The 27100-nt window shown below is 41.5% G+C and overlaps 4 protein-coding genes across 8 annotated transcripts; 1 reads left to right on the forward strand and 3 right to left on the reverse strand.

The window, feature by feature from the left end:
- Window positions 1–420: 420 nt before the first annotated feature.
- srrm1 (serine/arginine repetitive matrix 1) lies at window positions 421–11028 on the reverse strand. The gene is given in 18 exon segments (XM_044167932.1): window positions 421–1253; window positions 1420–1593; window positions 2205–2285; window positions 2288–2390; window positions 2531–2983; window positions 3088–3174; window positions 3300–3435; window positions 3644–3730; window positions 4504–4584; window positions 4867–5075; window positions 5245–5364; window positions 5491–5676; window positions 6104–6328; window positions 6435–6535; window positions 6870–7040; window positions 9389–9511; window positions 9764–9853; window positions 10873–11028. Coding segments are annotated over 18 exon segments (2559 nt in total). The 5' UTR covers window positions 10894–11028; the 3' UTR covers window positions 421–1142.
- Window positions 11029–12214: 1186 nt separating this feature from the next.
- tdh2 (L-threonine dehydrogenase 2) lies at window positions 12215–16213 on the reverse strand. 2 transcript variants are annotated; one of them, XM_044167940.1, is made up of 9 exons: window positions 16072–16213; window positions 15749–15928; window positions 15055–15097; window positions 14904–14974; window positions 14582–14731; window positions 14319–14491; window positions 14110–14200; window positions 13746–14015; window positions 12215–13142 (listed from the first exon to the last, which is right to left on the reverse strand). In XM_044167940.1, exons 2-9 carry the CDS (start codon window positions 15912–15914, stop codon window positions 12997–12999), a joined length of 1110 nt encoding a protein of 369 aa, XP_044023875.1. In that variant the 5' UTR covers window positions 15915–15928; window positions 16072–16213; the 3' UTR covers window positions 12215–12996. The 2 variants fall into 2 exon arrangements, with proteins under 2 accessions (XP_044023875.1, XP_044023873.1); XM_044167938.1 differs by lacking the exon at window positions 16072–16213 and having other exon boundaries at window positions 15749–16048.
- Window positions 16195–24855, reverse strand: zgc:154055 (uncharacterized protein LOC556036 homolog). Of its 4 annotated transcripts, XM_044167934.1 has the most exons (12): window positions 24731–24855; window positions 22684–23181; window positions 22210–22266; window positions 21678–21786; window positions 21349–21474; window positions 20131–20304; window positions 19833–20050; window positions 19554–19715; window positions 18777–18918; window positions 17449–17669; window positions 17158–17309; window positions 16195–16963 (listed from the first exon to the last, which is right to left on the reverse strand). In XM_044167934.1, exons 2-12 carry the CDS (start codon window positions 22866–22868, stop codon window positions 16863–16865), a joined length of 1647 nt encoding a protein of 548 aa, XP_044023869.1. In that variant the 5' UTR covers window positions 22869–23181; window positions 24731–24855; the 3' UTR covers window positions 16195–16862. The 4 variants fall into 4 exon arrangements, with proteins under 4 accessions (XP_044023869.1, XP_044023871.1, XP_044023870.1 ...); XM_044167936.1 differs by lacking the exon at window positions 24731–24855 and having other exon boundaries at window positions 21349–21424; window positions 22684–22844; XM_044167935.1 differs by lacking the exons at window positions 22210–22266; window positions 24731–24855.
- fam167b (family with sequence similarity 167 member B) lies at window positions 24522–26996 on the forward strand. The gene is made up of 2 exons (XM_044167941.1): window positions 24522–24950; window positions 25444–26996. The coding sequence occupies exons 1-2, from the start codon at window positions 24657–24659 to the stop codon at window positions 25705–25707; spliced, it is 558 nt and encodes a 185-aa protein (XP_044023876.1). The 5' UTR covers window positions 24522–24656; the 3' UTR covers window positions 25708–26996.
- The last annotated feature ends 104 nt before the right edge of the window (window positions 26997–27100 follow it).

The following is a 27100-nucleotide window of genomic DNA, read 5'->3' on the forward strand; positions in this document are numbered from 1 at the left end:
ATTGTGCTCTGTCCACGTACGTTTTCCACGTTACTGGCTATTTATCATTAAAAATGTCAGAGTCAGTGAACTTTCAGATACGAAACACAGCACCAAAATCTTGGTTTGAAAATGGGATTTTCATAATTAGCTAATGCTAGTGACAAAGGTAGCTTTATTGATTTAGCTACAATGACCACAGCTAAATACGCTACATGGTGTGTGTGGTGGTAGGTTTTGACTTTGCAGGTAGAGTGGGTGGCTCATTACAATTAGGCCTCACACTGTCACAGGTATTATACACCCAATCACACCAAATGTAGACCTACTGTATAGAGCAGCCTACATCTAAAACTACTTTTTTCTTCATTCAGCTAAATTAGTTAGTTTTGACCGATCCCACCCAAAACAGAAAATGACGAAATCGTAGGAAAGCACACATCCTATAAAAAGGTTTTAATTCTGAAAGGATGACAAGAGCCAGGGGTACTAAATACAAATCATATAGCAGTCCCACAGAGATTAGCTTGTTGCTAGGGTGTCAACATAAGACTGCATTATAAATTCATTTGGAAAAATTAAAGCATACTCTGTATCACATCAGATTGTTTTAGTCTTAAAATTAGACCATTTCAAAGTCAGAAAAAAACAGCAGGTTAAACAATGCCAAACACTTCTATTCAGTTACAATATGGGACAAGACATTCTTTTACAGCCTCTAACAGTCCACACATCAGTGCACCTGTTTCCACTAATAAAAGGCAATATCAACAGTATGTTACTGTATGTTGGGTTTTCACTCCATAAGGTCAGTGGTTCATGCACATCAGAGACAATCACTGCACATGCAATCATTTCTCAATGGAATCTACTGTAGGTTGAGGAAAATATTTTAAACCTGCCCAATTCAAACCTCTGAGCTTAAAGTTTCCCTGCTCTACAATTTAAAATTAGGGACAACACAAGCTTCTTTACAGTTTAGATAATACACTAACTGACAAGTCAAGCTCTTAATGAAACACACCCTTCAGAATGTACCAAACCAGTAAAAAGAAAACAAAAAGACTCAAGATTTAACAATTTGTACATTCTAAAGCTGAACCAGGTTGATGACAAACATCAAGAGTGAGTGGAAAATTCAAAAGTGAGAAAGACCCTTGTTTTCAGGACATCTGTGATGGAGACATCTGGGCCTTTCTCATGGAGCGCAGGGCCTTCTCTCTTAGGTGCTTCTCCAGGTCGTCCAAGCTGTCATCTACTTCACTGTCTGATTCCTAGAAGACAAATACCCATGAATTATATGTCACTCAACTTAACCACGTGGACACAAATACAGAATGTTGGTGCATGGCAAACAAAATAATTTCCACTATTTATATGTTCCCTGTTGAGCAACAAGCAGAATGCCTTTGTAGCTAAGATCACAGAAACAGACTTTGCCTTTCTTGACTCTCCATCTTCCTCCACACCCTGGTTTTCGTGTCCATCTCCAGTCGCAGTGCCACCGCTCTTCTCCTTCTTGTGCTTCTTGTGCTTCTTGTGTTTCTTCTCTTTCTTATGTTTCTTTTCCTTCTTCTTTTTCTTTTTCTTTCCGCTGCCATCAACATCAGAATTCTGCAATAAAACAGATTTCTATGAGGACAACATTAAAAGTGTTACTGAATAACACCACAGGGATGATGTTCAAACCATTACTGTTGCAAGGAGGGATTCTACCACAACAGGGTTCCCACTTATTTCAAGACATAATTTCCAGGGAATTTTTTACATTCTACAGACTCTTTTTGTGGTTCAAGTTTTCAAGGTCATTAAAAAAAGTGTTTAAGAGATGGGATGATGTTGCATATTTAATCTTCAGAGGAAAGCTCACAATATTGTATATTTCCAACTGATTAAATTAATTATTGAGGTGATGTTGGATAATATAATCATACTATGACGTTTTTGGCTTGCTGCATAACTATTTACACAAATGCAAGGTATCTGCATCCTTCATTGTGACCTCGTCCCTAAACTAAGCCCTAATTTAAACTTCCACCTGTTAGAGGACACTGGACAAAAATACATTTGATAGGCATGTGAGTTTTTTTTTTTTTTTTTTTAAATCAAGGTTTTCCAGAATGTGTGGAAATCTCAAAATAATAATTCAAGACTCAAGTTATGGACTTGAATATATGCAGCCAATCTAAGACAACCATATTAGTCAATAAGATGAAATATCAAACCTTGCTTGGGGATTGACTGCCGGAACCACTGCTAGCCTTTTTGGCTGGTGGTGGAGACGCACTGGCGGAGCGAGATGGTGAGGGGAGGCAGATACAGGGACTGGACGTTTCAGAGCTGCCGGTTGAGGGGAAACAGATCTGGATCTGGAGGATGCTCTCCTCATAGGCTGGGGACTGAGAGATGGTCTGTGGAGAGGACAAGGGTGACATTCAAAAGATGCACAAATGCACATATACAAAAAAAGGTTTAAAAAAAGTGTACAAAAAGATAAAACTACATTATTCTGACAATCATAATGGAGATGAATGCTAGCTGCCTTAATTACCTCTGGTTGTTGCGTGGCTCGGGGGTACGGGACACTCTGCGGATGGGTTTGCCACTGTGTGAAGGGGACTGCTGCCTCCGCTGGTTAGATGGAGATGTACTAAAGGTTTCAAAACGTCCCTGAGGACTGGTGGAACCCCTAATAGTGCGGCTGGCTGCTGCAATGGGGGATCGTGTATCCCTGCTTGGCCTGACAGAAGGCAACATCGGGCTCCTCCTGTGTCTGGGTGGAGATGATGAGGATGGAGGCGTGCGTCTCCTTTGAGCAGGAGAACTTCTGCGTTTGGGGGACCTGGAGGGGCGTCGCTTGGCCCCGGGAGAAGAGCGTTTTGTGGGAGAGTTAGACATCCTCCTCTTCGGTGGAGGCAAAGGTGAGGGGCTGTAGCGACGCTGGATAGGGGGAGAATATCGTCTGGGGGATGGAGAGCGACGACGGGGAGGTGGGGAAGGAGACCTGGAAAGGACCAAATTCAATTGTCAAAAAAAAAAAAAACTTTTTGCATAGTCCATTATCAATATTCACATGATACACCAGAGATAAAATTAACATGCCTATACCTTCGTCTAAGAGGAGAGGGAGATCGTCGACGTCGTTGGGGAGAAGGGGAGCGACGTCTGCGTCCAGGAGATGGAGAACGTCTTTTCCTGAAGGGGTACAAACAAAAAAAATAATACATATGAACGCAGAACACGGTCAACTTGGATTTTTGCCAAACATAAAGTTAAATCTTTCAGATAAAAATGTGCAAGTACTATGCTAAGTGTCGTACCTTGGAGAGACATCCCTGTGTCGCCTCCGTGGGGAGGGTGTACGGCTACGTCTCCTCCTGACTTCGCCATTTTTGGCACCTGGCCCTGATGTTGGCCTCTTGGGCCCCTCGTCCTCTGAGGAGGAAGACCCTGTATCTGAAACCAAACAGACAGAGGACATCAATAACTGTTTTATTGTAGTCTTATCTGTATGCGGTGAGGAAAACACACCAAGGTTGGGGTTAGGGCACAGCTTCAAAAGTCCATGAGACGATGAGTGCAAGATGACATGGACAAAGACTTTGTTAAAGAGAGAGGAGTTGGGTATAGGGGAGGACAGAACGGGGATAAAAACGCTTATAACCTGAAGACGACTGTCGATTCTGCCTGCGATACTGACGTCGCTGCTGCACCGAATCTGCTGTTGCCCCTTTCTCATTTTTATCCTCCTCTGAAATGTAGAGCATTGAGTGTCCAATCAGTGAAACAGACTGCCATGAAAAACTTGCAGGTAATACAGAAAAAAGATTTATATCCCTGTGGCTTGAGTTTTCATTAGGTTTCAACAAGGCATAGAGCCATTTGACCATTTATTTATACTACTGTTGTCCCTTGTTTTAGTATAAAGTCATGTTCATGTTTTTGTTCATCAGGTATTTGTTCACTTTGTTTGTAGTGATACCCTAACTGGGATCAATGCGCAATTATAAACAATCTCCATTTGGTACTGTCTCCATTAAAAAAAAAAAAAAAAAAAAAAAAAAAAAAAAAAAAAAACACACACACACACACACAATACAAAGAACCTGGTACCAAGCCAAAGGCAGAATATTCATTTTTGAGTTTGAATTCAGATTTTCACACAAGCACCTGGAAACTTCATCTTATTTTCTTCTGGGCAGATAGAACAAGTTTCTACCATTACCTTAGCTATCTTAAGTTTTAGTGCATCTCATTGGCACAATGAAAGAATGCGCAGTTTGTTATGGGACGTGTTATATACACCACGTACGGTAAGTTAACTTTTGACAAAGCTAAACTGAAATGACTCCGCCAACCGCCATCATGCCCCTTCCTGCTGAAAACCAGGGCAAACCGACTGGTTAAAAAGTGTCCATTTGTCACAAGCAGAAGTGGCTGGGAACTCCATACAACCAGTCATCACAGTTTGTGATCTGTGAAAGGTCATTATAGTTCTTTAAACAGACATAATTAAACGCTTACCTGACTCAGACCCTTCAGAAGGTCTGGGTTTGGCATTATCAGATGGAGAATCACCCCTTCCTCCTTGTTTTCGCTTTAAACCTGAAAAACAAGGCACCAAGAATTTTAGATGCACTTATGATAATCATCTCCATTATAGCTATCTATCGATCTATCTATCTATATAAAAAAACTATACACACTTTAAATGCACAGGAATGATTAGGTTCTCTGTAACCTCATTAACAAACGAATTTAAGCATCGCAACATTTTGAAATCTAATTTCTGAGACGCCAAGGAGCTGAGAGTGTCATGTGGTTGTCAGTACAAGACAAAAGATGTAATAATTACAGAGAGCAATGAAAGAATTCTAAAGATCATACCAGATGATCTGGCTGGTGATGAAGAGCCTCTGCCCCTTCTGGCACGTGGAGATGGTGATCGTCTGTCTTTCCCAACGGGGCTAATGGAGGTGTCAGGATGATGGATCTGTTTTCTGGGTGGTGTGCTAGATATTCTTTTCATTGCTTTTTTAGGTGAGTGAGAGCCAGAGGAGCTGCTGCCAGAGGATGAAGCAGAGCGAGAGCGCCTCCTGCAGGACACAAACACATTAACAACATTAAGAGTTTATTCTCAAAGGAAAAATATGGTCCCACATCTTCTGTACAGCCAGGATCTACTGTATACAAGGTCAAAGAGAAACTAAGTAGGAGTTAAGACTTAACAATTGCTCCTTTAACCATTAGGCTGCCATCACTGACCTGCGGACAGGGGAGCGTCTAGGTCTGTGTCTGGAGTTGGGGGGGCCACGTCTTGGGGGGCTCCTTCGACGAGGAGAGATTCTCCTCCTGGGACTCTGTCTTCTACGAGGGGAGTAAGACCTGAAATAGGGTAGAGAGGGAGAGTTTAGGAAGCTCGAAACTTTTTTCTAGAATCTTTCACAAGATTAGAGATTTGAAGAACCAGAAGACACCATAATAACGTAATATCACGTATGTCAGAAATACCTAGAACGGGAGCGTCGCCGGCGAGAGCGGGAATGAGAACGAGAACGGTGGTGAGGTCTTTCCCTCCTGGTGTCCTTCTCCCTTTCCCGGGACCTGGGCCTTTCCTCTTTCTTCTGAGTCTTCTCTGGGGAAGGTTCTTTGACTTCAATCACTGAGTCTGTTTTCACCACCTCCACAACTGTGTCACTACAGGCCAGAGAAAGAGGTTTAAATTCTCAATGTTTCCCTTCTTTAATTAGTTTTTTAATCTAAAAATCAAAACTACACAACCAATTCCAAACTACAGTAATAATAATAATATTAATAATAATAATAAAAAATCAACATTAGTTTTGTTTTTGATCCAGTCCACTGTCCACATTCTGTCACGAGTCATGACTGCTACACAAACTGAACCCCCCAAATTAACCCTGAATGAAAGAACTAACGTGGAAGAAATTTGGACTCATAAAACTGACATGCAATACAAAAAAAAACTAAAAATAAAATACATTTTTAAAAAACTAACTAAAATTCAGTGGATTTGAAACGAAAACTAATAGGAACAAATAACTACTAACTTTTAATAAAAGACAAAATGTAAAATTTAAAGCAAGGGAAATATTCCACAAACCAGGTGGAAGAAGTTTCTTGGATGACTGGTTCTGGCATGGCTCTTCCTGATACATCTGGCTCTGCAGGTTGCTCCAAAGGTTTCGCGGGCAACTGCATCAGGGGTGGAGGGGGTGAACTGCCACCAACTGGACTGGGTTTGCGTCTTGGGGAGCGTGAGGCACTACGCTTCCTTTCCCGCTTCACTGGCGACCTTCGCCGTGGTGATGGTGACCTTGTCTTCCGCCTGGACATAGAAGAAGCAAACGGAGATTAGTTTTCATGTTCTGTGACAAATACACAAATCCAACTTCTGTCCACTGATCTCAACATTGAAGACATTTTTTTCTTACCTCCTTGGGCTCTTTGACTGAGCCCTCTCTCTGATGTCCTTCTCCTTTTCTTTCTTATCCTCATCGACCTTCTTCAAAGAAGCTAGCTTCTCTTGTTCAATCTACCGGAAATGGAACAAACACATCACTATCACCAACAATATATGTTCTATCCTGCAATGTTCATATACTGTCATCTGGTGTGAAATACTGCATTCAATGTTGTGGTCTCTGTATATGGTTCTTAAGGACATATTATTCCCTAGTGAATATAGTATTTTATAAAAGGGAGAAATTGTGTATGTTCTTTCTACTTGTCATTGTCAGACTTACTTACACCAATCTTTTCCTGCCTAGGCTACTAGAACTTCCTACCCACTGTGAGCAACCAGAGGTCCATAACCTTCCTACAGCTAATGGACATTTTGCCGAAGTCTACCTGAGGGAGAAGCTCACCTGTCTCTGTTTAATTTCCTCTTTCTTCTGTTCCAGAAAAGCAGAGGGGATGCCAGCAATGTTCTCCTGGGCACTCAGCAGCAGGGGCCACAGATCCTTCATGAACTCCCGGGCATTCTTCCCATTCAGGAAGCCTGTCAGGTTGATCTGCATCATCTTGCTATCCGGGTGCTGTAACACACACACGAATGGGAGAGAGAAAAGACCATATGGCCATTGAAATAATGGAAGGCAAAATATCAGGGGGAGGTAGGATCCCACAAATGGGACTGCCTACCTTCTAGTCCTCACTAAACTATACCTGTGACTATGTAGTTAACCATACTCAAAACATGTAAGACACTGACTAGAATATTTAACATACCTGGGTCCAATACTTCACTCAATAACCTATCAAAATAAAAGTGTCATTGATTTAAATCGTACTCACAAGCTCATCAAACTGAGAATGCGAGCTAGCTGAGGGGAGACATATCTAGTGATATCAAAACTGCATGCAATACTGCTGTTACACCAATTTCTGATTGTTATTTATCCAGATATACAATCTATCAAAAAACTCCCATAACACAAAATATTATTTGATTTCCTCAGTGCTATCCCCACTACTTTACATTTCTGTGTCCCTACCCACCCCTTGTTCTCCGGTCTCCCCACAGTCTACACTTCAGGAGTTAAACAAATAGCCACAATACAGAGTGCATTAAAACCCAACACTGCAAGTACAGTTCCGGTGTCTTCAGTGAGTCCCGTGGGATCAGTGGGCACGGAGCTCCCTTGGCTTGCTTCCGCCTCCCTACTGCTTGAGACTCAACCACCTTGAGCTTAATGTTATATCATTTATCTAAATTGCAAGAGACGAACAAGCAATAATGAGTACACAGTTACACAAAAAAGGAGTTTTATTTCAACAACTGAATTATTGTGAGATATCGTAATCTCAATTCAATTACCCTCTCTTACCATTATGTAACAGTACCCTTTAAATTTAGCTTTAACAGCCCACCCCACACCCCAAAAGCTATGGCAAGCAAAAGATAAAATGAAAAGATAAAAAAAAAAAATTTTTATGTGCAATGCTGGTGTCACATATACCATTACTATATAAATACAGATGTGGGTTGTAGCATCTTAGGAGAATGAAACTCATTAACGAGGGTTATACGCATAAATGCCAAAACTTGCATTGAAGTATACTATGGGATGGGATCCTAGTAATAGTCTAATGAAGGATACTGTGTGTAAATTACCTGGGTTGTTTCGCCCCGTTAACCTTTTTTCCTATTTCCAAATGTAAGCCTGTGCAATGGAAATTACCCATTACCCAGACATCCTAAGTGGTTTGATATATCAGTATGAAAAAAAAGAAAACTCTTGGACATGATGAGTCTATTTAAATAAAGTAGCCAATAGGCTATGGGATGAAGAGCATGCACAATTTAGCCTTCAAAAATTTTATTAAATAAAAATCAGTTGGGCTCAGCATTACAGCTCTACTGGCAAGAAGGATTTTGTTAAGGTCAAAAACATGACCATTACAGATATTTCAAAGACCTTCCAGTTTTTAAAGAGTAACTTAATACCAAACTGAAAAGTATCGTTTCTTATGGTTGAAAATCTCACATCTGACCACATGCAACTGAGATGTTGGGTGTGGTCAGAGGTTTAACAGACTTGCTACAGAATAACTGAAAATCTGCTGAAAATCTTGTTTTTGCTGACCTCCCGTGGCTGAAGTCAACTTGCTACAGTGATGTAGATACACCTGGGATGTGTTCATGACACCCATCACATCACTGTAAGGTGTGGTTACAACTGTAATAGAAAACACATCTGATCACACCCAACAGATATGCAAAAGACTTGACGCTTTCAATCAGAGGTGGTCAGTCAGAATACTTTTCTGCTTGGTGTTTAAAAAAAAAACTCGTAAAGCTACTCTTTAAAGAATGTAAAGAAGGAGATCCACTACTCTTAACAATAGGCTGTGGCAAATTGTTAAACCTTCCCCGTTTCAGCCCATAATTCCAGTTACATTTAAAGCAATCTGGGCAGTTTAATAATGCACTGCAAATACCTACGGAGAATATGATTATGGCATTGTTCAGGTGTCTTTCACTGACATGATATTGGTGATCCCTGCATATAACTCACCTCAAACCACACACTGCATCATGAAGGGAGAGTTGGGCTCAGTGACTTTGGGCTCAGGAGAGAGCTAATTAGGTGTTGGTGCTATACTTCTGATGCAAGGTATAACATCCATATTGGTTCAGGCCTTTTAAATCATAAATCACATCAATATTAGAAGACTGCTGAATAAAGGCACTTTGTCACATAATAGCAAAACATGGTTATGTCATTATAAATCAGTTTTACACCAATTGTTACTTTACCCATTCAATTTGACTAGGATGTGCAATTATTTGCTCATATCCCTTCTTACTGATTAAGCAATGTCCTCAAATGTATGACAGTCTTGAAAAAAATAATAAAATAAACATAATTAAAGACATTACCTTCTCCTCAAGCTGGTTAAATATGAACTCTATGACGACATCATCCTCGAACCCCAAAATCTCTGTCACTCGCTGAGTAATCCAAGGTTTGATGACTTCCAGGTTCACTTTGGTCATGTCCACCTAAGGATGAAACAAGCAACCAACAGCACAAAGTTAGTAAAGACAGCCAAAGACTAAATTGCCTGAGGCTAGTGTCTACAAGGAGCTGTGTGTTTCAGTTTCATGCGATCAGAAACAAATGTATATAGACAAACAATGACTGGCACATCACAAATCTAACCAGTCATTACATTTTTCAAGGCAACAATTTATTTGAAACAAATTAGTACTAACACAGTGGTAAAAATATTGTAAATGTGGATGATCTTATACCTTCTTGTCCAGGCATTCTGCAAATTTCAGCTGCTTCAGCAGTTTCTTCTGCTTGTTGCTGAAACGGTTGTCCTGCTCCGCACTTGTACCCTAAAGAAAAATCAACAATCTCATCTTAGTTGGCTTTAATGTATGTTTGTATAATGTTTAATGTAACTTGACAATCACATCTACACGTATATCAACTTGTGCTTGAAACGTGTGTCGCACATTATTTAACTAGTTCAGTTGCACAACAACTTCCTAGGCATTTGGCCCGTGTAACGTAAACGTTACTGCACTCTAACATACCGGCAATATTGACATCGAAACCAAAACACTGAATCAAAGTTAAGTTAGCAAACATTATGCTAATTGTGCTAACATATGACGTTACGTTAAAAGTTTAATATTAAGCTAACGTTTGTTCACGTGACCACAGTACCATGTTAAATTTAAACCGTCAAACTGAGTGAGATATGACATTGATACAGATAAGCTAACGTTAGCTACGCTAACTGCTTAATCCGCCAAGGGAAACAGACAGGCTAATATTAGCCACATTCTGGAGGCTATCTTGACCGACAACAGTGCTGACATGGACATAATATCAAAAGCCCCATTAGTGTCGTTATTCTATAACTTAAAGTTACATATCTAGGTGTCCTAATGTCAGCTAACGTTCGTGTAGCTGTGGTCGTGACTGTCACCGCAGAGAGACAGAAACGATGCACCGCCCGGACGCCATCTTTAGCCAAGGCTAACAAATTAGCAGTAGCTAGCTAGCTGGGTTGGCTCGTCTATTTCCTGCAAATGTGTCTATCTGCAAATGAATGTGGAAAGGCTATGGTGTGTAAACAACATCACGTTACATAAGGATATAGGGTAACCAACATGCATTTTGTAAAGACGTGTAAACTCTGGAAATAGCCCAGTTGAAACACGACTCATGTCGAAAACCAAGATTGCTTGTCATCAGTTGATAGACGAAGCCCTGACCGTACCGTTTCTGACTATATGGCCCTCCACCTCAATGCATATAGCGTATTAATATTCTAAACAAGGAATACATATCCATGCAACTTAACAGCAAAACACTAAAAAATTAGAAATAAGTTTAAAGATCTTACGCGGAAGAATCCCGCGTCCATTTTCGGAGAAAAGTGATATTAACAGGCGCTGATGAGAACGACGTGTGGCTCCGCTGAAATTTTAAGTAGCGAACCGGATGACGGGTGCGCCTCTATAGGAAGCAACAAGCACTACATCTACTGTAATGGCGAGGGGGAATGTTCTTCTTCTTCTGTTGAGTTTTATGGCGGTTGGCATCCATAAGTGTTGCATTACCGCCATCTGCTGGATTGTAACTGCTTCACAGTGTAAACCCTTTACAGTGTTCACCCAAAGTGATCCCACTCATTCCATTGTCCAGACCCAATTTTCTGAGTTGGCGCAACTCCTTCCCTCAGTGTAACATCTAGATCCTCTCTAAATATGTCCACAATGTTCAAGAATCTCCTTGCAGCGTCCAGCACCATCACTTGCCCTTTATTTCAGCAGCACAATTTATAACCATGGCAGTGAATGCCAGAAATTGCTTTTTGTCCATGGAGATGCTCTGATCAACTCCATTCCTTTTCACCTCCTTTTCCTTTTGCATTTCACCATTTCTCTCCATTCTCTTAGCAGCTTCAGCGTATGACAATCCCTTTTCTGCTCTGATCTTATTCACTTTTACTTCCTTAATTCTTTTTGGACAGTGTGCTGATCCCATGTGGTGATTTCCCTCACAGTGCAGACACTTTGCTTGCTCTTTTTTCCACTTTTTACTCCTCTATATTACACTTGTCCTTCCCACACCTCCCACATCTCTTGACTCCTCTACATACTGCAGCAACATGTCCCTATTCCTGACAGCAGAAACATCTGAGAGGAGCTCTCTCACATGGCCTCAGCATGTAACACACATAATCAAGATATACTCTTTCCGGCAATCGCCCCTCAAAATTGCCTGACTCCTTTTCCGCCATCTCTCGAGGAGAATGATAAATCCTGAACTCTTTATGAATAAAATAAAACAGTGAAAGTCAGCAATATACTTGTAAAAGTACTCATTATGCTGAATTCCCCCTGAGTGTTATAGTATTATAGATCAATTTTAACTACTTCACAAACTGCTAGGTCCGTGCTATAACAATGCATCATATTTTATTTGTTGATAGTGTGTTTCGTATGTAAAATCCGAATTTGCAATTATCTTTGCAAATTATCTTTGACATGTAGTAAAGTAGTATTACATAGTTTAAAATGGAAATAAAAAGTACCTCAAAATTGTACCTAGTTACCACCATAATCAATACATTGTTGTCAGCATCATCCCAAACATCATCATGGCCCACTCAGTGGTAAAAAAGTCTCTATATTCTACATGTAGAATACATGAAGTTCAACAATTTACAATAATCACAGATGTTTGGGTAAGTAACATTTTTATTATTCAAAGTCTGATTCAAAGTACACTGCATTTTTATACATTATTTTCAAAAGTAATCTACAGTAAATAAGGCTTAATTTGTTATTGGTACTCGTTCATAACCAAAATCACACTGCTGGCAAAAAGTAAAATAAAGGCTTCCTGTTAGATGCCACAGCATAAAACACTGCCTTTTAAAACAGCCAGAATACATGATGAGTCAATGCAGTCCAGAGTTAACTGAGCCAGCCATTCCAGATGATCCTGGAGTCAAAGTGTACAACAGATTTGTTACTCTAAATGTGCAACTGGTCCATATTGTATTAGACATTTTAATAGACATTATAACAGACTATTGTGTCCTTGGGTGTGATTAACATGACATTTGGAAATCTCTAAAGGTTTAACAGAAAAGTATTTTTCTGTTCCATCTGAGGCAACATACCTGTATGTGTAAAGTGATACTTGTACCATGATAACAATTAAAAAAAAACAAAGATGAAGAGAAGGTTTGACAGTATATGATTCCCTGAAAAAGACTGATATATGTGTGTTTGAGTGCATGTGTATGTCTCACTGTCCACTGTATATTGAGAGGTTCTGACAGAGAATTCCTACTTTACAAACAGTGCCTGGCTCATTGCTGTAATGTTCCAGAGTAACAGAGGATACTGGTTGACAACCTGTGAAAGTGAAATGAAAGGAAGTGTATTGCTGGTAAATGCAGGCTGAAGAAAAGTCAGGGGGAGGGCATTGGTCAGTCTTTGTGGAGCAGGTTTCGCTAGCTGACTGGCAAACCCTCGTTTGTCCTCTTGTCTCGAATGGAGTGCAGCATGTCTGTCACCAGCTCCTCAAGCCCAAAGGCTGGTGCCCAGCCCCAGTCTCTCCTGGCATTGGAGTCATCAAACCTCACGGGCCAGCTGTCTGCTGCAAAGTGACAAGCGAGATGATTACATTCCTTCCATCACATCAGTTTTAATTAAAGATAGCAATATCAATCCCACAAATAATTTCAAAATAAAACAAGATAAAACTTCAAGTAAAAACTCATCGCTTTCAGGTCCATTCAAGAAAAAACCACGAGACCCCCAAAACCTTAGAGATTTAGCTTTTTCTTAAAACGTCACGCACTTTAATAACAATCCCCAACAAGCTATTGTAATTTCTGAGTGCGCATGCGCCAACATGCATGCTGCCTGTTGCCGTTGCTGCTTCTCTTTCTCGTAAAAGACGAGAAAAGTTTCCCCTCGGGGATCAATAAAGTATTTCTGATTCTCCGTGCCAGAATACAAATGCAAAAGAAATGCATGAGAAAGTCAAATTTAATTTATTATAATTTTTAAGAAAATTGGACCAATGGTTTATTAGCCTCTATCAATATAATCTTTAAATATAGATTTGTGTCATGTCAGTTGGACCCACATTTTGCCAACTAGTATAATTTTTTAACGGACTGAAAACATTGCAAAGATGTATCATCCAACACAGGTTTAGTATGTAGGTGTGTGTGCCACATGTGTTGAGCCGTACCGATGGTCTGGCGGACAGAGTCGGGATTGTAGGTGACCTTGAGGTGAGGAAGATGCTTGCGGATTTCTTGGGCCACCTCTTCTGGAGTGAAGCTCATGGCAGCAATGTTGTAGGTACGCAGGGACAGCTGGCACTCTGGAGCCTGCATGAACTCTACTGTGGCACGGTGGCAGTCAGAGATATGCATCATGGGAAGACGGGTGTCGGGCCGCAGGTAGCACTCATGGTGACCTGTGCTGAGAGCATCGTGGAAGATTTGAACTGCGTAGTCTGTGAAGACAGAGGTCCGGAGTGCTTAGTCCATAACATCGAGCTGATTGCACTGAATCTATGTGGCATATGCAGATGTCAAGTGATACAATACCTGTTGTTCCTCCTCCAGGTGGTGTGTTGACTGATATCACACCTGGGTAACGTAGGCAGCGGAAGTCCAGACCATATTTATGATGGAGATACTAAAGAAAAAGACGTAAAGAATATTGAGATGCCACAAGATTTAGCAAATTGATGTATGAGAATACTAGGTGCATGTGTATGCGTGTGCATTTTAAGATAGCTTTACGATTGACCCACCTCCCCCATCAGTTCTCCATGCACTTTGGAAACGCCGTAGATGGTTCGAGGTCTTTGGACACAGAGGTCAGGGGCCGGGTCACGTGGAGAGGAGGGACCGAACGCCCCAATGGTGCTGGGGACAAAGATGCGCAGGCAGTTCTCTAGGGCCAAGTCCAGCACATTATGAAGGCCTAGATGGACAGAAGAACATCAAAGTGGAGTTTAAACACAATAATCCCTAAAAAGGTGGTACATGTAAATGGTGTGTGTATTCAGCAGACCTGTGATGTTGATCTTGCGTGCCAAAGCCACATTAGCCTCGCCCACAGCACTAAGCAGAGCACTGTAGTGGACCAGCCAAGTGATACGATTATTTACAATCAGTTCTCTGAGAAGTTTGTAGTCCAACACATCAGCGTATACAAATGGGCCTAATGGGAAAAGAGAAGAAGGTGGAAAGATCAATTCAAAGAAAACTAATGATTTAAAGAGCAAGAAAATAAGCTGTACATTCAATTTAGTGTCAAATGGAAAATAATGTCAATTGTGTGAGTAAAAAAAGAGCACACAAAGTGAAAGAAACTTGAATTTGGTTTTGCATACCACTGCTGAAAACATGAGGTGGAGGCTTCTTAATGTCTGACAGGATTACATTCTCTGTTCCGTACTGTTTCCTAGAAATTAATATAGATATGATTCAAATTTCAAACATTTTGACCAACTTCAATGTCTCAGGAATTTCTACATATCTTACCTCAATATATGTGCGAGTCCCACACCTAACTGCCCAAGACCACCTGCATACAGAGACAAAGTTGAATATTTTATCTGTCCAGAGAAAACAAGCCAATGTTTGGAGCTTGGTATGAAAATGAAATCAATGTTTTTGGTGCACCGTGCTTCAGCTTTTTGTTTGTGCCAAAGCCGAGTCCTGGGACAAAAAGTGACAGCAGGCTATTATTCTCCCCACAGTCACTCATTAGCTCTTTTATGTCACCAGCACTGTCTGTACGCACCCTATTGTGATGAGTCAAAATGGGGTCCTGCTGCTGGTGCATAGTGAAAACAACTCGAACGGACAAAAAAACGACAGCACATGCGTCTGTAGTATTCAACTAATGCTGTTGATGCCACAATATGAATCTTTCCTAAGAACACTCTTGCATTGTATTTAAGTTAAAAACATAGGGATCTTCTTGGAAATGATGTGAGTAACTCTCTCAGCTCCCTTAAAATGTACCTTTCAGCAAGGCACTCAGCCCCTGTTGTAACTGCTCTGTGACCAACAGTACAAAACAGTGGCTGCACAGTGAAAGTGGTAGAAAATAATGGCAGCTTCACAGGTTCAGTGTTTGGGTAGCAGTGGAAAAGTCCATCTTTACCTGAATAAATAAATGTCAGGAGGAAGGAGCTATTATGAGCTCATGACAGAAGAAAATTTGCATTACCCGTGATGAGGACCCGGGGGTTTTCCTGCGGAGGTAGGGGGCCGGAGGTCTCCTGGCTGTTCCATCTGCTCATCTGCCTGGGCAAACAGCTGAAGCTGCGACCGGGCAAACTCCGCGCCCTACTAAGACAACCTCGGCAAAACAGGCCCAGCACAGCCGGTTGCATGTCCAGTAGCAGTCCTGCGAAAAGTTAAATTGAACTTGACCAGACCATACTGATGACACAGAGCTTCTACATCTGGGTAATAATCATTAGTTGTTGTGTTAAAATAACATTACAGACACAAGTTGAACTTAAATAGGATACAGAAAATAATTTTTACCTGTGTCCTGACAAAATCAGAAATCCCAGACAGATGATTCTTGGTCCAAAACCAGGCGATGCAACTTAAACAGTAAATCCAAAACCATTCCTCTAAACTAAATCACGACATAAGAGCTGATAAGACGGTTTTCGAGGCATTTAAGTGTTAAAGTGTTAACATTACCATCTGATTGGTCACCGTTTCAGTTCATTCAGCAACCACTGGATAAATAAGCAGGCGTAGAAAGTCATGCTGGGCTATGTGGTTCTTGTCCACTTTGTATAATCACCAGGGCTTGTGGCTCTTGACTGAACAGGACTACAGTCTCCAGCTTGCAAAGCTCCGTGTGTGCAGAACATGCTGACTTGCTGTGCGCAGGGATTTGTATTGTGAAGAGTGTTTAGCTGAGCTTAACAGGACTGGGAGGTGTGTCAGTTATACAGCCTTCCTCTATTGATAATATTCATGAGTGAATATATTTCAGAAAATAATTACCCCATTGAAATTATGCAAAACAGAGAAAATATAACAAATATAACACTCCTTAAGTAGTTTTTAAAAAACTAAAATATGGTGTGAAAAATATACAGTGCTAAACATCCTCAAATAATGTCAACAATTACATTTTTTTCTATTTTTATGAAAGAATAAAATTACTTAAAATGAAAAACTGTACATTAAAACACAGCAGGTTGTTAAGAAATCTGAAATAACAATTCCACAGTGAAAAGGCATTGCGCATTGGTAACATTTCTCCTTAGAACATGTTCAGGCTGACCATCTTCACTTGTTCATATACTGAAAGGACATCAGCTGAGTGCCAGTTTCCCCCACTCAATGACCATGTTCCTTATTTCCTCCTGAGCCTCTTCAAGGTGCCGAGCCTGTTGGGTCCACCTCAGAAAAAAGCCTGAGGATCGGACATGGGCTTGAGTCAGCACCGACACGTCAATAAAACCCTAGAATCATCAAAGCTAGCAACACTAAATAATGAAAGCGCTGTGATTACATTAGAGGCGACAATATAGAATGAGCATCACTGCTGATACTAGCCACAGGTCAAAAACGTGAAACGTTTAAACACATGTGCCAATCAAAGCTTACCTCTCCAAAGCTGCAGGGACTGAGGGTGGACTGAGGGCCAGATTGCTAGCTCAGTGGGCTCATACAGGGGGTTCGAGTAGTAATCTCTCTCCCTGGGCCTCAACAGGGCCTGGAACAAACAGTGAGTCTTCTCCGTCACTCCTAGAGCACACCTGCGAGGGAAGCGTGAGGTGGAAGGTAACTAACACATTGGATGTAAAGATAAAGATTAGTTTGGAAGAATGAAAACTGTTGGGTTTTGTGTCAGCCATCAATTCCCAAAGTCCACGCACACTGAGAAGTACGACTGACCTCTGCTTATGGCTGTTGCACAGGAAGGTGCCATAGTCAGACGCGTAGGCCTCACTCGCCAGCCTCAGGAGCAGCGCCTCTGAGAAGCCCAGTGCCAGGGGGAACTGACGCCACAGCTGCCACACACAGTCCAGCAGCAGCAGGAAGACCGGGGACTCCTGCTGGAGACGAGCATGGGAGTAGGCCGAGTGGGCACATCGCTGCTGGAATGGGTGTCCTGCCTGGAAAGAATTCCAGAGATTATTATGCTACTTATTTCCTGTGTTATTTAAACTTTTACATTTTGGCAATGGTGAGACAGTTACTCTTATCATTTATCTTATCGATCACTTTGTACTACTTGGTTGGTCAATGTACTTCCGTCTTGTCTATTTGACTAACTCTAAAGCATGAACAACTATTTTCCTCCACATGATTTTATCTTCTGTTTTAAATGAACATGCAATATCAGTGTTAATGTTCATTGTTGGTTGGTTATTTGGTTGGTCTGTAAAATTGAAAATATTGTTTCATGGTTCTTGTGTGGACGTTTTTTCTTTCTTTTTTTTTTAAAGCTAAGAACGCTCAAAGTAGTGCTTAAAAAGACCTTACAAACAGTGAGCGCCTGTGGATTATAAGATATATAAAGATGATATCTTTTTGGCTGTGACTTGTAATGCCACTCCTGTAAAGTTTTGAGAAATACTGAAGTGGATGTAGAGTTGTTTGGGAGAAGGGAAACATTTGGAAACAGAGTCGCCAGGGGCAAAAGGGGAAGAGATGCGCGTTTTGTTAAATCCATGACTGCTACATGCAGCTGAGTGAATCTTTCACTATTATCTTAAGGCATTTCCTCTTATGGGTAGACTGTGGAGCAATTTCCTTTTAGCAAGATATTTGGTCATAACCACATGTGAGATTGTGCTTGAAAAACTGTGGACAAAACTGCAAATGTTAAAAGTAACTAAATTCAATATGCTCTCACTCTGGACTTGAGCTTTATTTAACAGGATAAGCTTTTGTAACACCAAAAATGATTTCACACACAGAAACTTTCAGTTATTTGTGAGCCATACAAAGCTGTGCGAAAATTCTGCAGTCTGTATTTAATAATAAGTAGTCAGTATTTAATAATAAATAAAAAAAATATATACCCTATTTTTTTTATGAAGTGAATCTGTGCTACTGATACTAAGTGTCTCTATCTATTTTGAGGTCCTATTTGTATCTTTTATTTTTTCTATGACCTATGTCCAAGATGTATTCCCACAAGTCTTTGCAAATTAGACATTTTAACATTTTCCAATATTTCAACACACACACACACACACACACACACACACACTCACCTGTACCCACTCCCTCTCCAGCAGAGCCAGGAAGCCCTCCAGTGTGCGGCAGCATGGGTCCATGATGAGCTGAGCCAGAGTGCTGATGAGCAAAGTGGAGTCTGTCCCTTCAGAGCCGTGAACTAGAACTGAATGACCGTCCCTGGACAAAACCAATAGATATGCTACAGTTCTGTTCCGCCTCATGTATAAGAAAAAGGCATACATGCATTTATTTCTAAGCAAAGTAATTATAGAAGCCCCTCTATTAATGCTGCTGTCAGGTCTTAAATGTTTTAGAGGTGTCTTCGTTGGTGCTCGCATTACTTGGTATGCTATCCTCAGGTCCTTACATGCATGTCCAGCCTATGCCTGTGGTATTTTACTGTCTTTTAACAGAATGTTTTATTTTATGTTTTGTTTTTTGCTTTCCTTTCCCCCCAATGTTACATTATGAGGCAAATATCTTGTGCCGGACTGTCCCTATAGACAAGAATATGCTTTTGACTTTCCTGGTTAGATAAAGGTGATACAGCTGATACAGGTGTTGCAGCTTGCATGTCCCAAATTTACTCTATTTGTGTTGTGTACAGATTCAATTAATAACATGTTATTATTACACTATGCACACATTATAATTGTGGATTTTACGATCCTCCTGTGAAGTGAAAAAAATCTTCAAAAGGGTTATTTGCACAGAGCTCTGCATACAGTTTGCAGTTACACAAACGAGATATAAGTGCACACCAACTGTAATCCCACCACAGACACCACAGAGTGTGGACAGGTAGTTCCTACCTCTCCACACACTCTGCCAGCAGGCCAGCAGTTGACAGAGCAGTTTGGACGTGAGACAGCCACTTTGAATTCTCAAGCTTACTGAGCCAGCGGTCCATATAATGGGACTCGTCACCACAGGCCTCCACCAGTTTAATTAGACTCTCCTGCAGTGCTTTACCTCTGTAAACACATATGAAGACACTGAGGTGAAGGAGGTTAGTTTGATGGGACAGATCAGTATCATAAAATGGTGGACAGCATCCATTCCCACTAAAAACTTTTCACATACACACACACCTTTCCATCTGTCTGTGCAGTCTCTTCCAGCTGCTATAACACGATTTGGACTCAAACCCTCCGCCTGTTATCCAGGCCTGCTGCGCCTGCTGGCTGGAGCGTGTGTCAATAATGTAACCTCTGTCTGAGCTGTCAATCATAGCCTGGAGGAGTTGCTCGTCTTCTCTGCAGCGCTTCCTATTGGCTCCCGTCAGCGGCTGACTGCTACGCATGATTACCTGAAAAAGTTTGATTAGAATTGTTTGGTTGCATGTGTGAACAGCAGGCTAGCAGTGGAGACACATAAAGAGCACCTCACCATGCCATTCTTCCTGTGGTAGTAGCAGAGGACAGGGAAGCGTCCTCCCTGTCGGAATTTGGCCACCTTCTTTAGCATGTCATCGTCTGTGTTCTTGGGGACGATGACAGCTGGAGGGTAAGAGGGACACACTGAGTAGTCTCTGTTCACAGTGCTCAGTCTCCACCTATCATGCTGCAAACAGAGGAGAGAGAGGATGATGAGGGCTAGTCACAGTGACACACTACACAATAAGTGGTCACAATTTGAACTTTAACACACAAGTCATGTAAACCTTTGTCAGTAAACTGCACACAGCTCATTCGTGTTTACCACCCTGCTTGGTCTGTAATGGCTTTATGTGAAAAGGATACTAAAGTTACAGGAAACAGCTCTAACATGGGTGGGTCCACCTTCCTCTGCACATAGCACTTGTTCACTGCTGAATTGTTCATTCATTTGTCACTTCATATAGATGTAGACATAACATAACACCAAAATGAGATGTTTAAGATAAGATAACCGTCTCCTGGCTGTAGCTTTACATTTAACAGACACTTATGAAAGTGGTACCAATCTTCTCCTCTAACTCTCAGCAAGAAAGCGAACAAGTGTATTTCCCAAAATGTCAAACTGTTCCTTTTAAACTCCATTTGACAAATCTCAACCACATAATGCATTTTCTTTAAGAACAATGAATTGTTACAGTTCACAATTTGCAGTTGGCAAAGGCACAGAACAGCTTAACTCCCATGGAAGTGGCAGGAATCAGCAGGACGGCTGTGTGTAGACACGCAAGTTCCAACCAGTTTCTTCTGGGTGAAGAACAGCCACCAGCCGTGCCTGATGGAAACTACAGAGATCCCAGATGTTCTGGGAACATTGTTCCCATTAAACACACTCAACAATGCTGCCCTCAGGGTCCACCCCTTTACCATAGCACCATGCTAATCAGAGGAAGGTGTCTGTCTATCAAGCATCAATTCAGGCTGTGTGCAACACATTCAGAAGTTAAAGAAAACAAATGAAAGCTAAGCAACAGGGATATCCTGAATCTTGACCCCCCACATTCAGTTTCCCTGGCATTTTCCTGTCATGTGGTTGTTGGATCACTGTTAGTAAAAGTTTCCAGTGAGACTGTGTGTGTGTGTGTGTGTATATATGTTTTATACATGTGGGATTGCATTCCTGTACAGCCGAAACAAGTTTATATGATACAGAGGTAAATATGTTGCTTACGAGCTCCTTCATTTGACTGTAGTCCTTTTCAGGGGATGAGAGACCCCACTGGTCCTGCAGTCTGAGATCAGAAGGTCTGTAAAAGAAAGGATACATCTCTGACACACCGTCCAGGCAGGACAGGGTCTAGAGAAAGAGACCGTTGTAAGACATCAAAAGAGAACGTTATCAGATCTCAAGCACAGATGAGGGAAAGGAGGAAATAATGAGAAATTCTGTTTTCAGAGAAAAAATGTAAGATCCAATCATAAGACTGAATACTGATTTCCTTATGCATGTGTGCTTTTTTGTTTTAGGGCTTAGTAGGATTATTAGATAATTTATTATACCTCAATAGAGCGTGCAATGTTGAGGCACTGCTCCATGCCTGGGATGTCAAGCTGGAGCACACGCAGATCTTTACACTTAATGGTAATCGTCCCTGAAGATCCAGATATCCTACACACAAACACACACACACACACACACACACACTACTATGATTCTTGGAATGGAACCCTAACCCTAGTACCCGCCTGTGTCCACTTCCCCCCTCAACCCCCCATGTTTTGACTCCAGCAGTGCAGAAAGTATGACTTGCAGCAGAAAAGGAAGGCGAACCCAGTCAGCTGGGCTGTGTGTGGGAGGGGGCTTTCTCTTGCTGACAAACGGGGGGTGAAGCCTCTACTACTTAGGCTTTCACGAAGCTAAGAAAAGGCTGTTAGTAGCAAGCAACACAACACACCGTGTCTGTGTGTGTGTGTGAGAGAAAGGTGATGAGAAAAGAGAGTTGCTGTAATCGTGTTAGCAAATTTCCTATTTCAGCACTGTGGGCAATAAGAGCAGCACACAGCAGACACATGGCAACAAATGATGTCCAACCTTTCACTGCGGCCTGCATTAGAGAAGAGGCCGGAATAGGCCAAAAGGTTTTCCACACTGGTTAAACAGATTTGAGGAATAATGGAATTAGACATTAATTAGACATTGGAGCATTCACTGGCACAGTAGATACAGTTTGGTGTTGATTAGTTATGTTGATTAGTGTGGTTATTTGTTTGACCATGACCAAGTTTGTGACTACAATCCTTAGAATAAATAAGTGCTAAAAATATCAATAAACCCCTTCAGCCCCTATGTGCTGTAATTAGTATTTGTATCACATACATGACAAAGGCTGTAGGCCTGTTGTATTCTGTTTAAACATGTGTCATGTTTTTGGCAATTTGGAAACAAATGGAAGCAAATCACTGTGTGCTGTTGTTTTACATCTTCATTTCATGATCAACTGAACTATTCGAGAAGATGTATATTGTTGCAGTGATGACCTGCCACTTCTCAGGCCTCCTCCCTCACCTTTTCTCAATGGCATCGATGTTCCTGAGGAGCAGTAAAACCTGCCGAGAGCTGCCCTCTTCCCGGTCCGAGAAGAGCAGGTGGTGGCCCGTTATGCACAGTGTGCCTCTGCTCGGTGGGTGTAGCGGCTGGCGGAGGACAACATCCTCCACATTGGCGGTCTTGATGTGCTCAGAAAATTCCATCACCTCCCCTCCACCCCCCGTCACAAACCAACAAACCCTCCGCTGCTGGACGTCTCACTGCACAAGTGGCTTCAAATCGCTCCCTCGCCTCTCTTGTGAGAAAAAGAAAGTAAACTCCCTCCTGTGCTCACGCAGACGGTTGGGTACTGCAGTTCCGCTGTGTTTGTTTGGCTATAAGGAGTCTATAAATAGTCATTTGGTTCACAACATGGCCAGGCCCTACACCCCCTCACGCGCAGGTGGCTGAGCGCGACGCTGCTCTGGAGACGAAGATGTGTTGCTTGAAGCGACAAAAGACGGAAGTGCACATTTCCTGAAAAACAGCATTACTGAGTGTCACATATTGCTGGTAAAAAAGTTTTGTACAGTGTGTGTGTGTGTGTGTGTGGGCATCAGTGATGGGCGTGTGGTATAATATATGACCACTAGGTGGCAGCACACTCAAACGTACAACGATGCTCTAAATCGCCACCCGCCTGTCAACGTTATTTTTTGGCTCAGTGCCATGGTGGAAGAGAGTCTGAGCCTTTTACTTAAGCAGAGGTAGCAGTGTGAAAATACTCAATTACAAAAATTACATAAAGGCTCTACATTCAATAGTTTAGGAAATTGCAGCCTACATATCATCAGCAAGTGGCCTATTCAAAGTAAAAGTAGGCTACTCATATGCAAGAATGCCCCCTTTTAAACTAAGCCTATTATATTATTCTGTGTAGGCTGTATTATGTTATTGTGTTGGTATTACTGATGTACAAGAGTGCACGCAGCATCTTAATGTTGTAGCTGGTCGAGGTGGAGCATTTTATATTCTATATTATTTTTTAACACTGTTGTTGTATTTTATGCATCGTGTTTTGTAAGTTGATACGTTTTGTATGTAACATATTTATTTACAAAATTAGTAACTAAAGCACTAAGATAAATGTACTCCTTGGAAAAAGTACAATCTTTCCCTCTGAAATGCACTGCAGTAGGCCTACAGTGTTGGAATGTAAGTAGCCTACATTTACTAATGTACTGTACTTTACTATAACAGCTCCACATGGACCAGCTACAACATAAAAATGCTTCTTACACATGAATATATCAGTAATAATAAGCCTGTAATGTAATATAGGGTAGACAACATACAGTCAGCTACTTTTACATTTAATTCTTTAAGTGCTTTCCTTTACTTCTGTGTTTTTACTTAAGTAAGACTTTGAATGCAGGACTTTTACTTGTGACGGAGTATTTCTACACTGTTGTAATGTTACGTTTACTTTAGTATAGAATCTGAAGACTTCTGCACCACTGGTGAAGTAGAAGTACAAAGTAACAAAATACTCATGGAAAGTGCAAATACTTCAAATTTTTAGTATACTTAGTTACTTTTCGCCACTGAATTTGTGATCAAAATAATAATTAAAAAGTAGCCTAAAAGATGTAGTGGAAGCAGAGTAACCTACACTATCTAATCGCATTTGACTCCAAATTCCAAAGTAATTGTATTTGATTGAAATTATGCCTGCACCTTTATTTTGTATATTCAATCAATATGTGACAAAGCGACACTGCTGTAAGCGACTTTGTTGTAAGGCCCCGAGGAAGCTCAAGGAAATCTGGCTTCCTTACATTAAGAAAAGCCTATAAACTGTCCAGCCTCTCTGTCCCCTGCGGGATGGGCGGTCACTGCTGCTTTTCCCTCTATAAAGCAGGCGAGGACCTGTTGCGCTCTAACAGCCAAGCTGCCAATCCAGCAAGCGAACATAACGTCAATTCCCAAGGACTGCATTCATCACTGCGCCGATGGATTTTAAAGCGTTTGGAGACGAGTCCTCCGAGGGAGGCACGGAGGATCTGGACAGCGTGAAAGCACTTACAGAAAAGCTGAAGTTACAGACTCGCAGACCTTCCTATCTGGAGTGGCAGGAGCGGGTGCAGAGTCGAACGTGGACGGAGAGTTATTCGGCAGACAGTCCGGACTCTGAAGTCGTTTCCATGCCCGCGACTGTGAGAAATGAGAACTCAGACGTGGTTGTGCGCAACATCTGTGGCTTTGATACTATTGATGATGCTTTGGAGTTTCTGAGAAAAGAGCTGGTGAGTGACTCCTGAGCATTTGATTTTACCCAAAGATCTATTATAATGAAAAGGATATTAATTTTAGTGTAGATAATGTTGCAAAGAGTTGCCAACTTTGCTCCAAAACGAAAATGATTTCCAAAGTTCCCCATCCGCACATGTGTGAAATAGATGTCCATCTTTCAACTTCACCTCTCAGGTGTCAGTGATCTGCTCTGCAGGAATGCCTGCCTTAAATTAGGGGATAGCATGATCGACTTCATGCAGTCCTGAGCAGCCTAAACAGTTTGTGAAACAATATTTGTCTGTTTTCTCAAGGCCTCAGGCTGCAGCCTGTATAGTCATGCCAGTGATTTCCACACTGTGTTAAGAAGAAAAAAAACTATGATGAGAGCCATCCAAATCCAACTTCCACATATACAGTGTATCTCACTGGTGCTCATTTTCTCTTCCACCTCCCTTCTCTTCCCTGACCCCAACCCCCAACCTCTCACCCCTGCTCCCTCCTCAGAGGGAGATGCAAATTCAGGACAACCGTCTGGCCCGTCAGCTGATCCGTCTGCGTGGGGAGATCCACCGGCTGAAAGTGGAGCAGGTGTGCGGCCGCCATAAGGAGATGCTGGACGATGCAACGTACGAGCTGGAGGAGTGTGGCGAGGAGTCGGACCTGCTGTGTGACATCCCCATGAAGGCTGCCTTCGCTCTGTCCACCCCGCTCAAACACCTGGGCCTCACCAAGATGAACATCAACTCCAGGCGTTTCTCACTGTGTTAAAAACCTCGACCCGTATTCATGTTGCTGAGGATGTTCCCATCGCCTCCTCTGTGTTTGTGTTGGCTGTAGTTATTAGGTTTATTTCCTCCTTGGGAGGTGTTTTGATGATAGAGTGGCTGCCAGCTTTCGGTGCCCTGGGTTGGAAATGAAAATGACTCCTTTGATGAGCACCTTGGCCTGACAGGCACGCGGAAGCCTCAGTGTGCAGACCTGTAGGGGCACACACTGCTAATACCTTCACACCTGCTGGATGACTGCTCTACTGCTGACTGTTCTTTGCACAGTGCAATGTTAATCAGAGTAGATAGATGAAGACTCAGAGCTAGACTGAAATGTAAAGGTAGATAGGGAATGGGCATTATGTTTCATTATGTTTAATATCTTAAACCCAATGCTTTGGTAATGTAAAGACAAAGTTTCACATGTTCCATAGAAGAAGAGTAGTACTTTCTGAAAGATTGTCGTAGAAATAAGAATAAACTCACTTCAGAATACAAGACGGTGTCTTGAGGAGCTTCATGGTCACAGTACAGGAGGGACCTTTTCAGACAGGTAGACTGGTCAGATTACTTTTCATTAGTGATTCCCAACCCAGGGGTCAGGACCCAGACAAGGGGTTGCAAGATAAATCTGAGAGGTTGTGATGCGATTAAAAGGATAGGAACAAAAACAAACAGATTTTCCTCTCTTTTCTATTTTTCTAGCAAATTACTCAATAACTTCATCTATTCAGACCACCCTCTGGTTGAACTGGTTACATCCAGTGATGATCAGGTTGCAAGTCGACATTCTTTCTTTTTAAGAGGTCACAAGCCAAAAAGGTTTGGGAACGAATGCTTGACACAAAAAATTGTGGCATTGACTGAAATTTTCTCCATAGCCCCACCACTGCAGTGACAGGACCCAGGAGGCAGTTCCTAATGCATTTTGTTTTCCATTACCATGTCCAAATGCTGCAGAGCACGGATTGGGAACTATATATGGCTGGACAGTGACCAAGTGTATTTTGTTATTAAATGGTTTATCATAAAGCTTAATATTATTAGCAACAGCAAGTAGGAAGAGTAAAATGTTTTTTGTTGAGTGATATTTGACATTGGTTGTGTTAAATGTAAAAAAAAAAAAACAACAACTATTAGCATTATTGTCATTCTTTGCAGATTGTAAAGTCATGCCATTGTAATATGAATGTATGTACATGACAACTGAGTGTAAAAGCCAAATGCCTTAAAATGTAAATTGCTATATCTTGCACATGAAACACAATATTAAAACAACTTTACCATGTATATGTCACTTGTAAATTATATTTTATTATCATTTAAATTATTAGTTAAGATTAGAATGGGTACTTTGGACTGGTTCTGTGCATCTGTCTATGCACAATCTACTA

The sequence above is a fragment of the Siniperca chuatsi genome, linkage group LG15 (genome assembly GCF_020085105.1).
Source record: "Siniperca chuatsi isolate FFG_IHB_CAS linkage group LG15, ASM2008510v1, whole genome shotgun sequence".
NCBI classification, from domain to species: domain Eukaryota; kingdom Metazoa; phylum Chordata; class Actinopteri; order Centrarchiformes; family Sinipercidae; genus Siniperca; species Siniperca chuatsi.

What these genes read in the sequence shown, in the direction of transcription:
- tdh2 (XM_044167940.1), bottom strand. Translation starts at nt 15,914, where the DNA reads ATGCAACCGGCTGTGCTGGGCCTGTTTTGCCGAGGTTGTCTTAGTAGG. An exon ending in CCCCCGGGTCCTCATCACGG is followed by an intron (nt 15,098 to 15,748) that starts GTAATGCAAATT and finishes CTCTGTATGCAG; the next exon opens with GTGGTCTTGGGCAGTTAGGT. An exon ending in GGACTCGCACATATATTGAG is followed by an intron (nt 14,975 to 15,054) that starts GTAAGATATGTA and finishes ATTAATTTCTAG; the next exon opens with GAAACAGTACGGAACAGAGA.
- zgc:154055 (XM_044167934.1), bottom strand. Translation starts at nt 22,868, where the DNA reads ATGGAATTTTCTGAGCACATCAAGACCGCCAATGTGGAGGATGTTGTC. An exon ending in ACAGTCAAATGAAGGAGCTC is followed by an intron (nt 20,305 to 21,348) that starts GTAAGCAACATA and finishes CTCTGTTTGCAG; the next exon opens with CATGATAGGTGGAGACTGAG. An exon ending in TGGAGAGGGAGTGGGTACAG is followed by an intron (nt 17,670 to 18,776) that starts GTGAGTGTGTGT and finishes AATTCTTTCCAG; the next exon opens with GCAGGACACCCATTCCAGCA.
- fam167b (XM_044167941.1), top strand. Translation starts at nt 24,657, where the DNA reads ATGGATTTTAAAGCGTTTGGAGACGAGTCCTCCGAGGGAGGCACGGAG. An exon ending in AGTTTCTGAGAAAAGAGCTG is followed by an intron (nt 24,951 to 25,443) that starts GTGAGTGACTCC and finishes CTCCCTCCTCAG; the next exon opens with AGGGAGATGCAAATTCAGGA.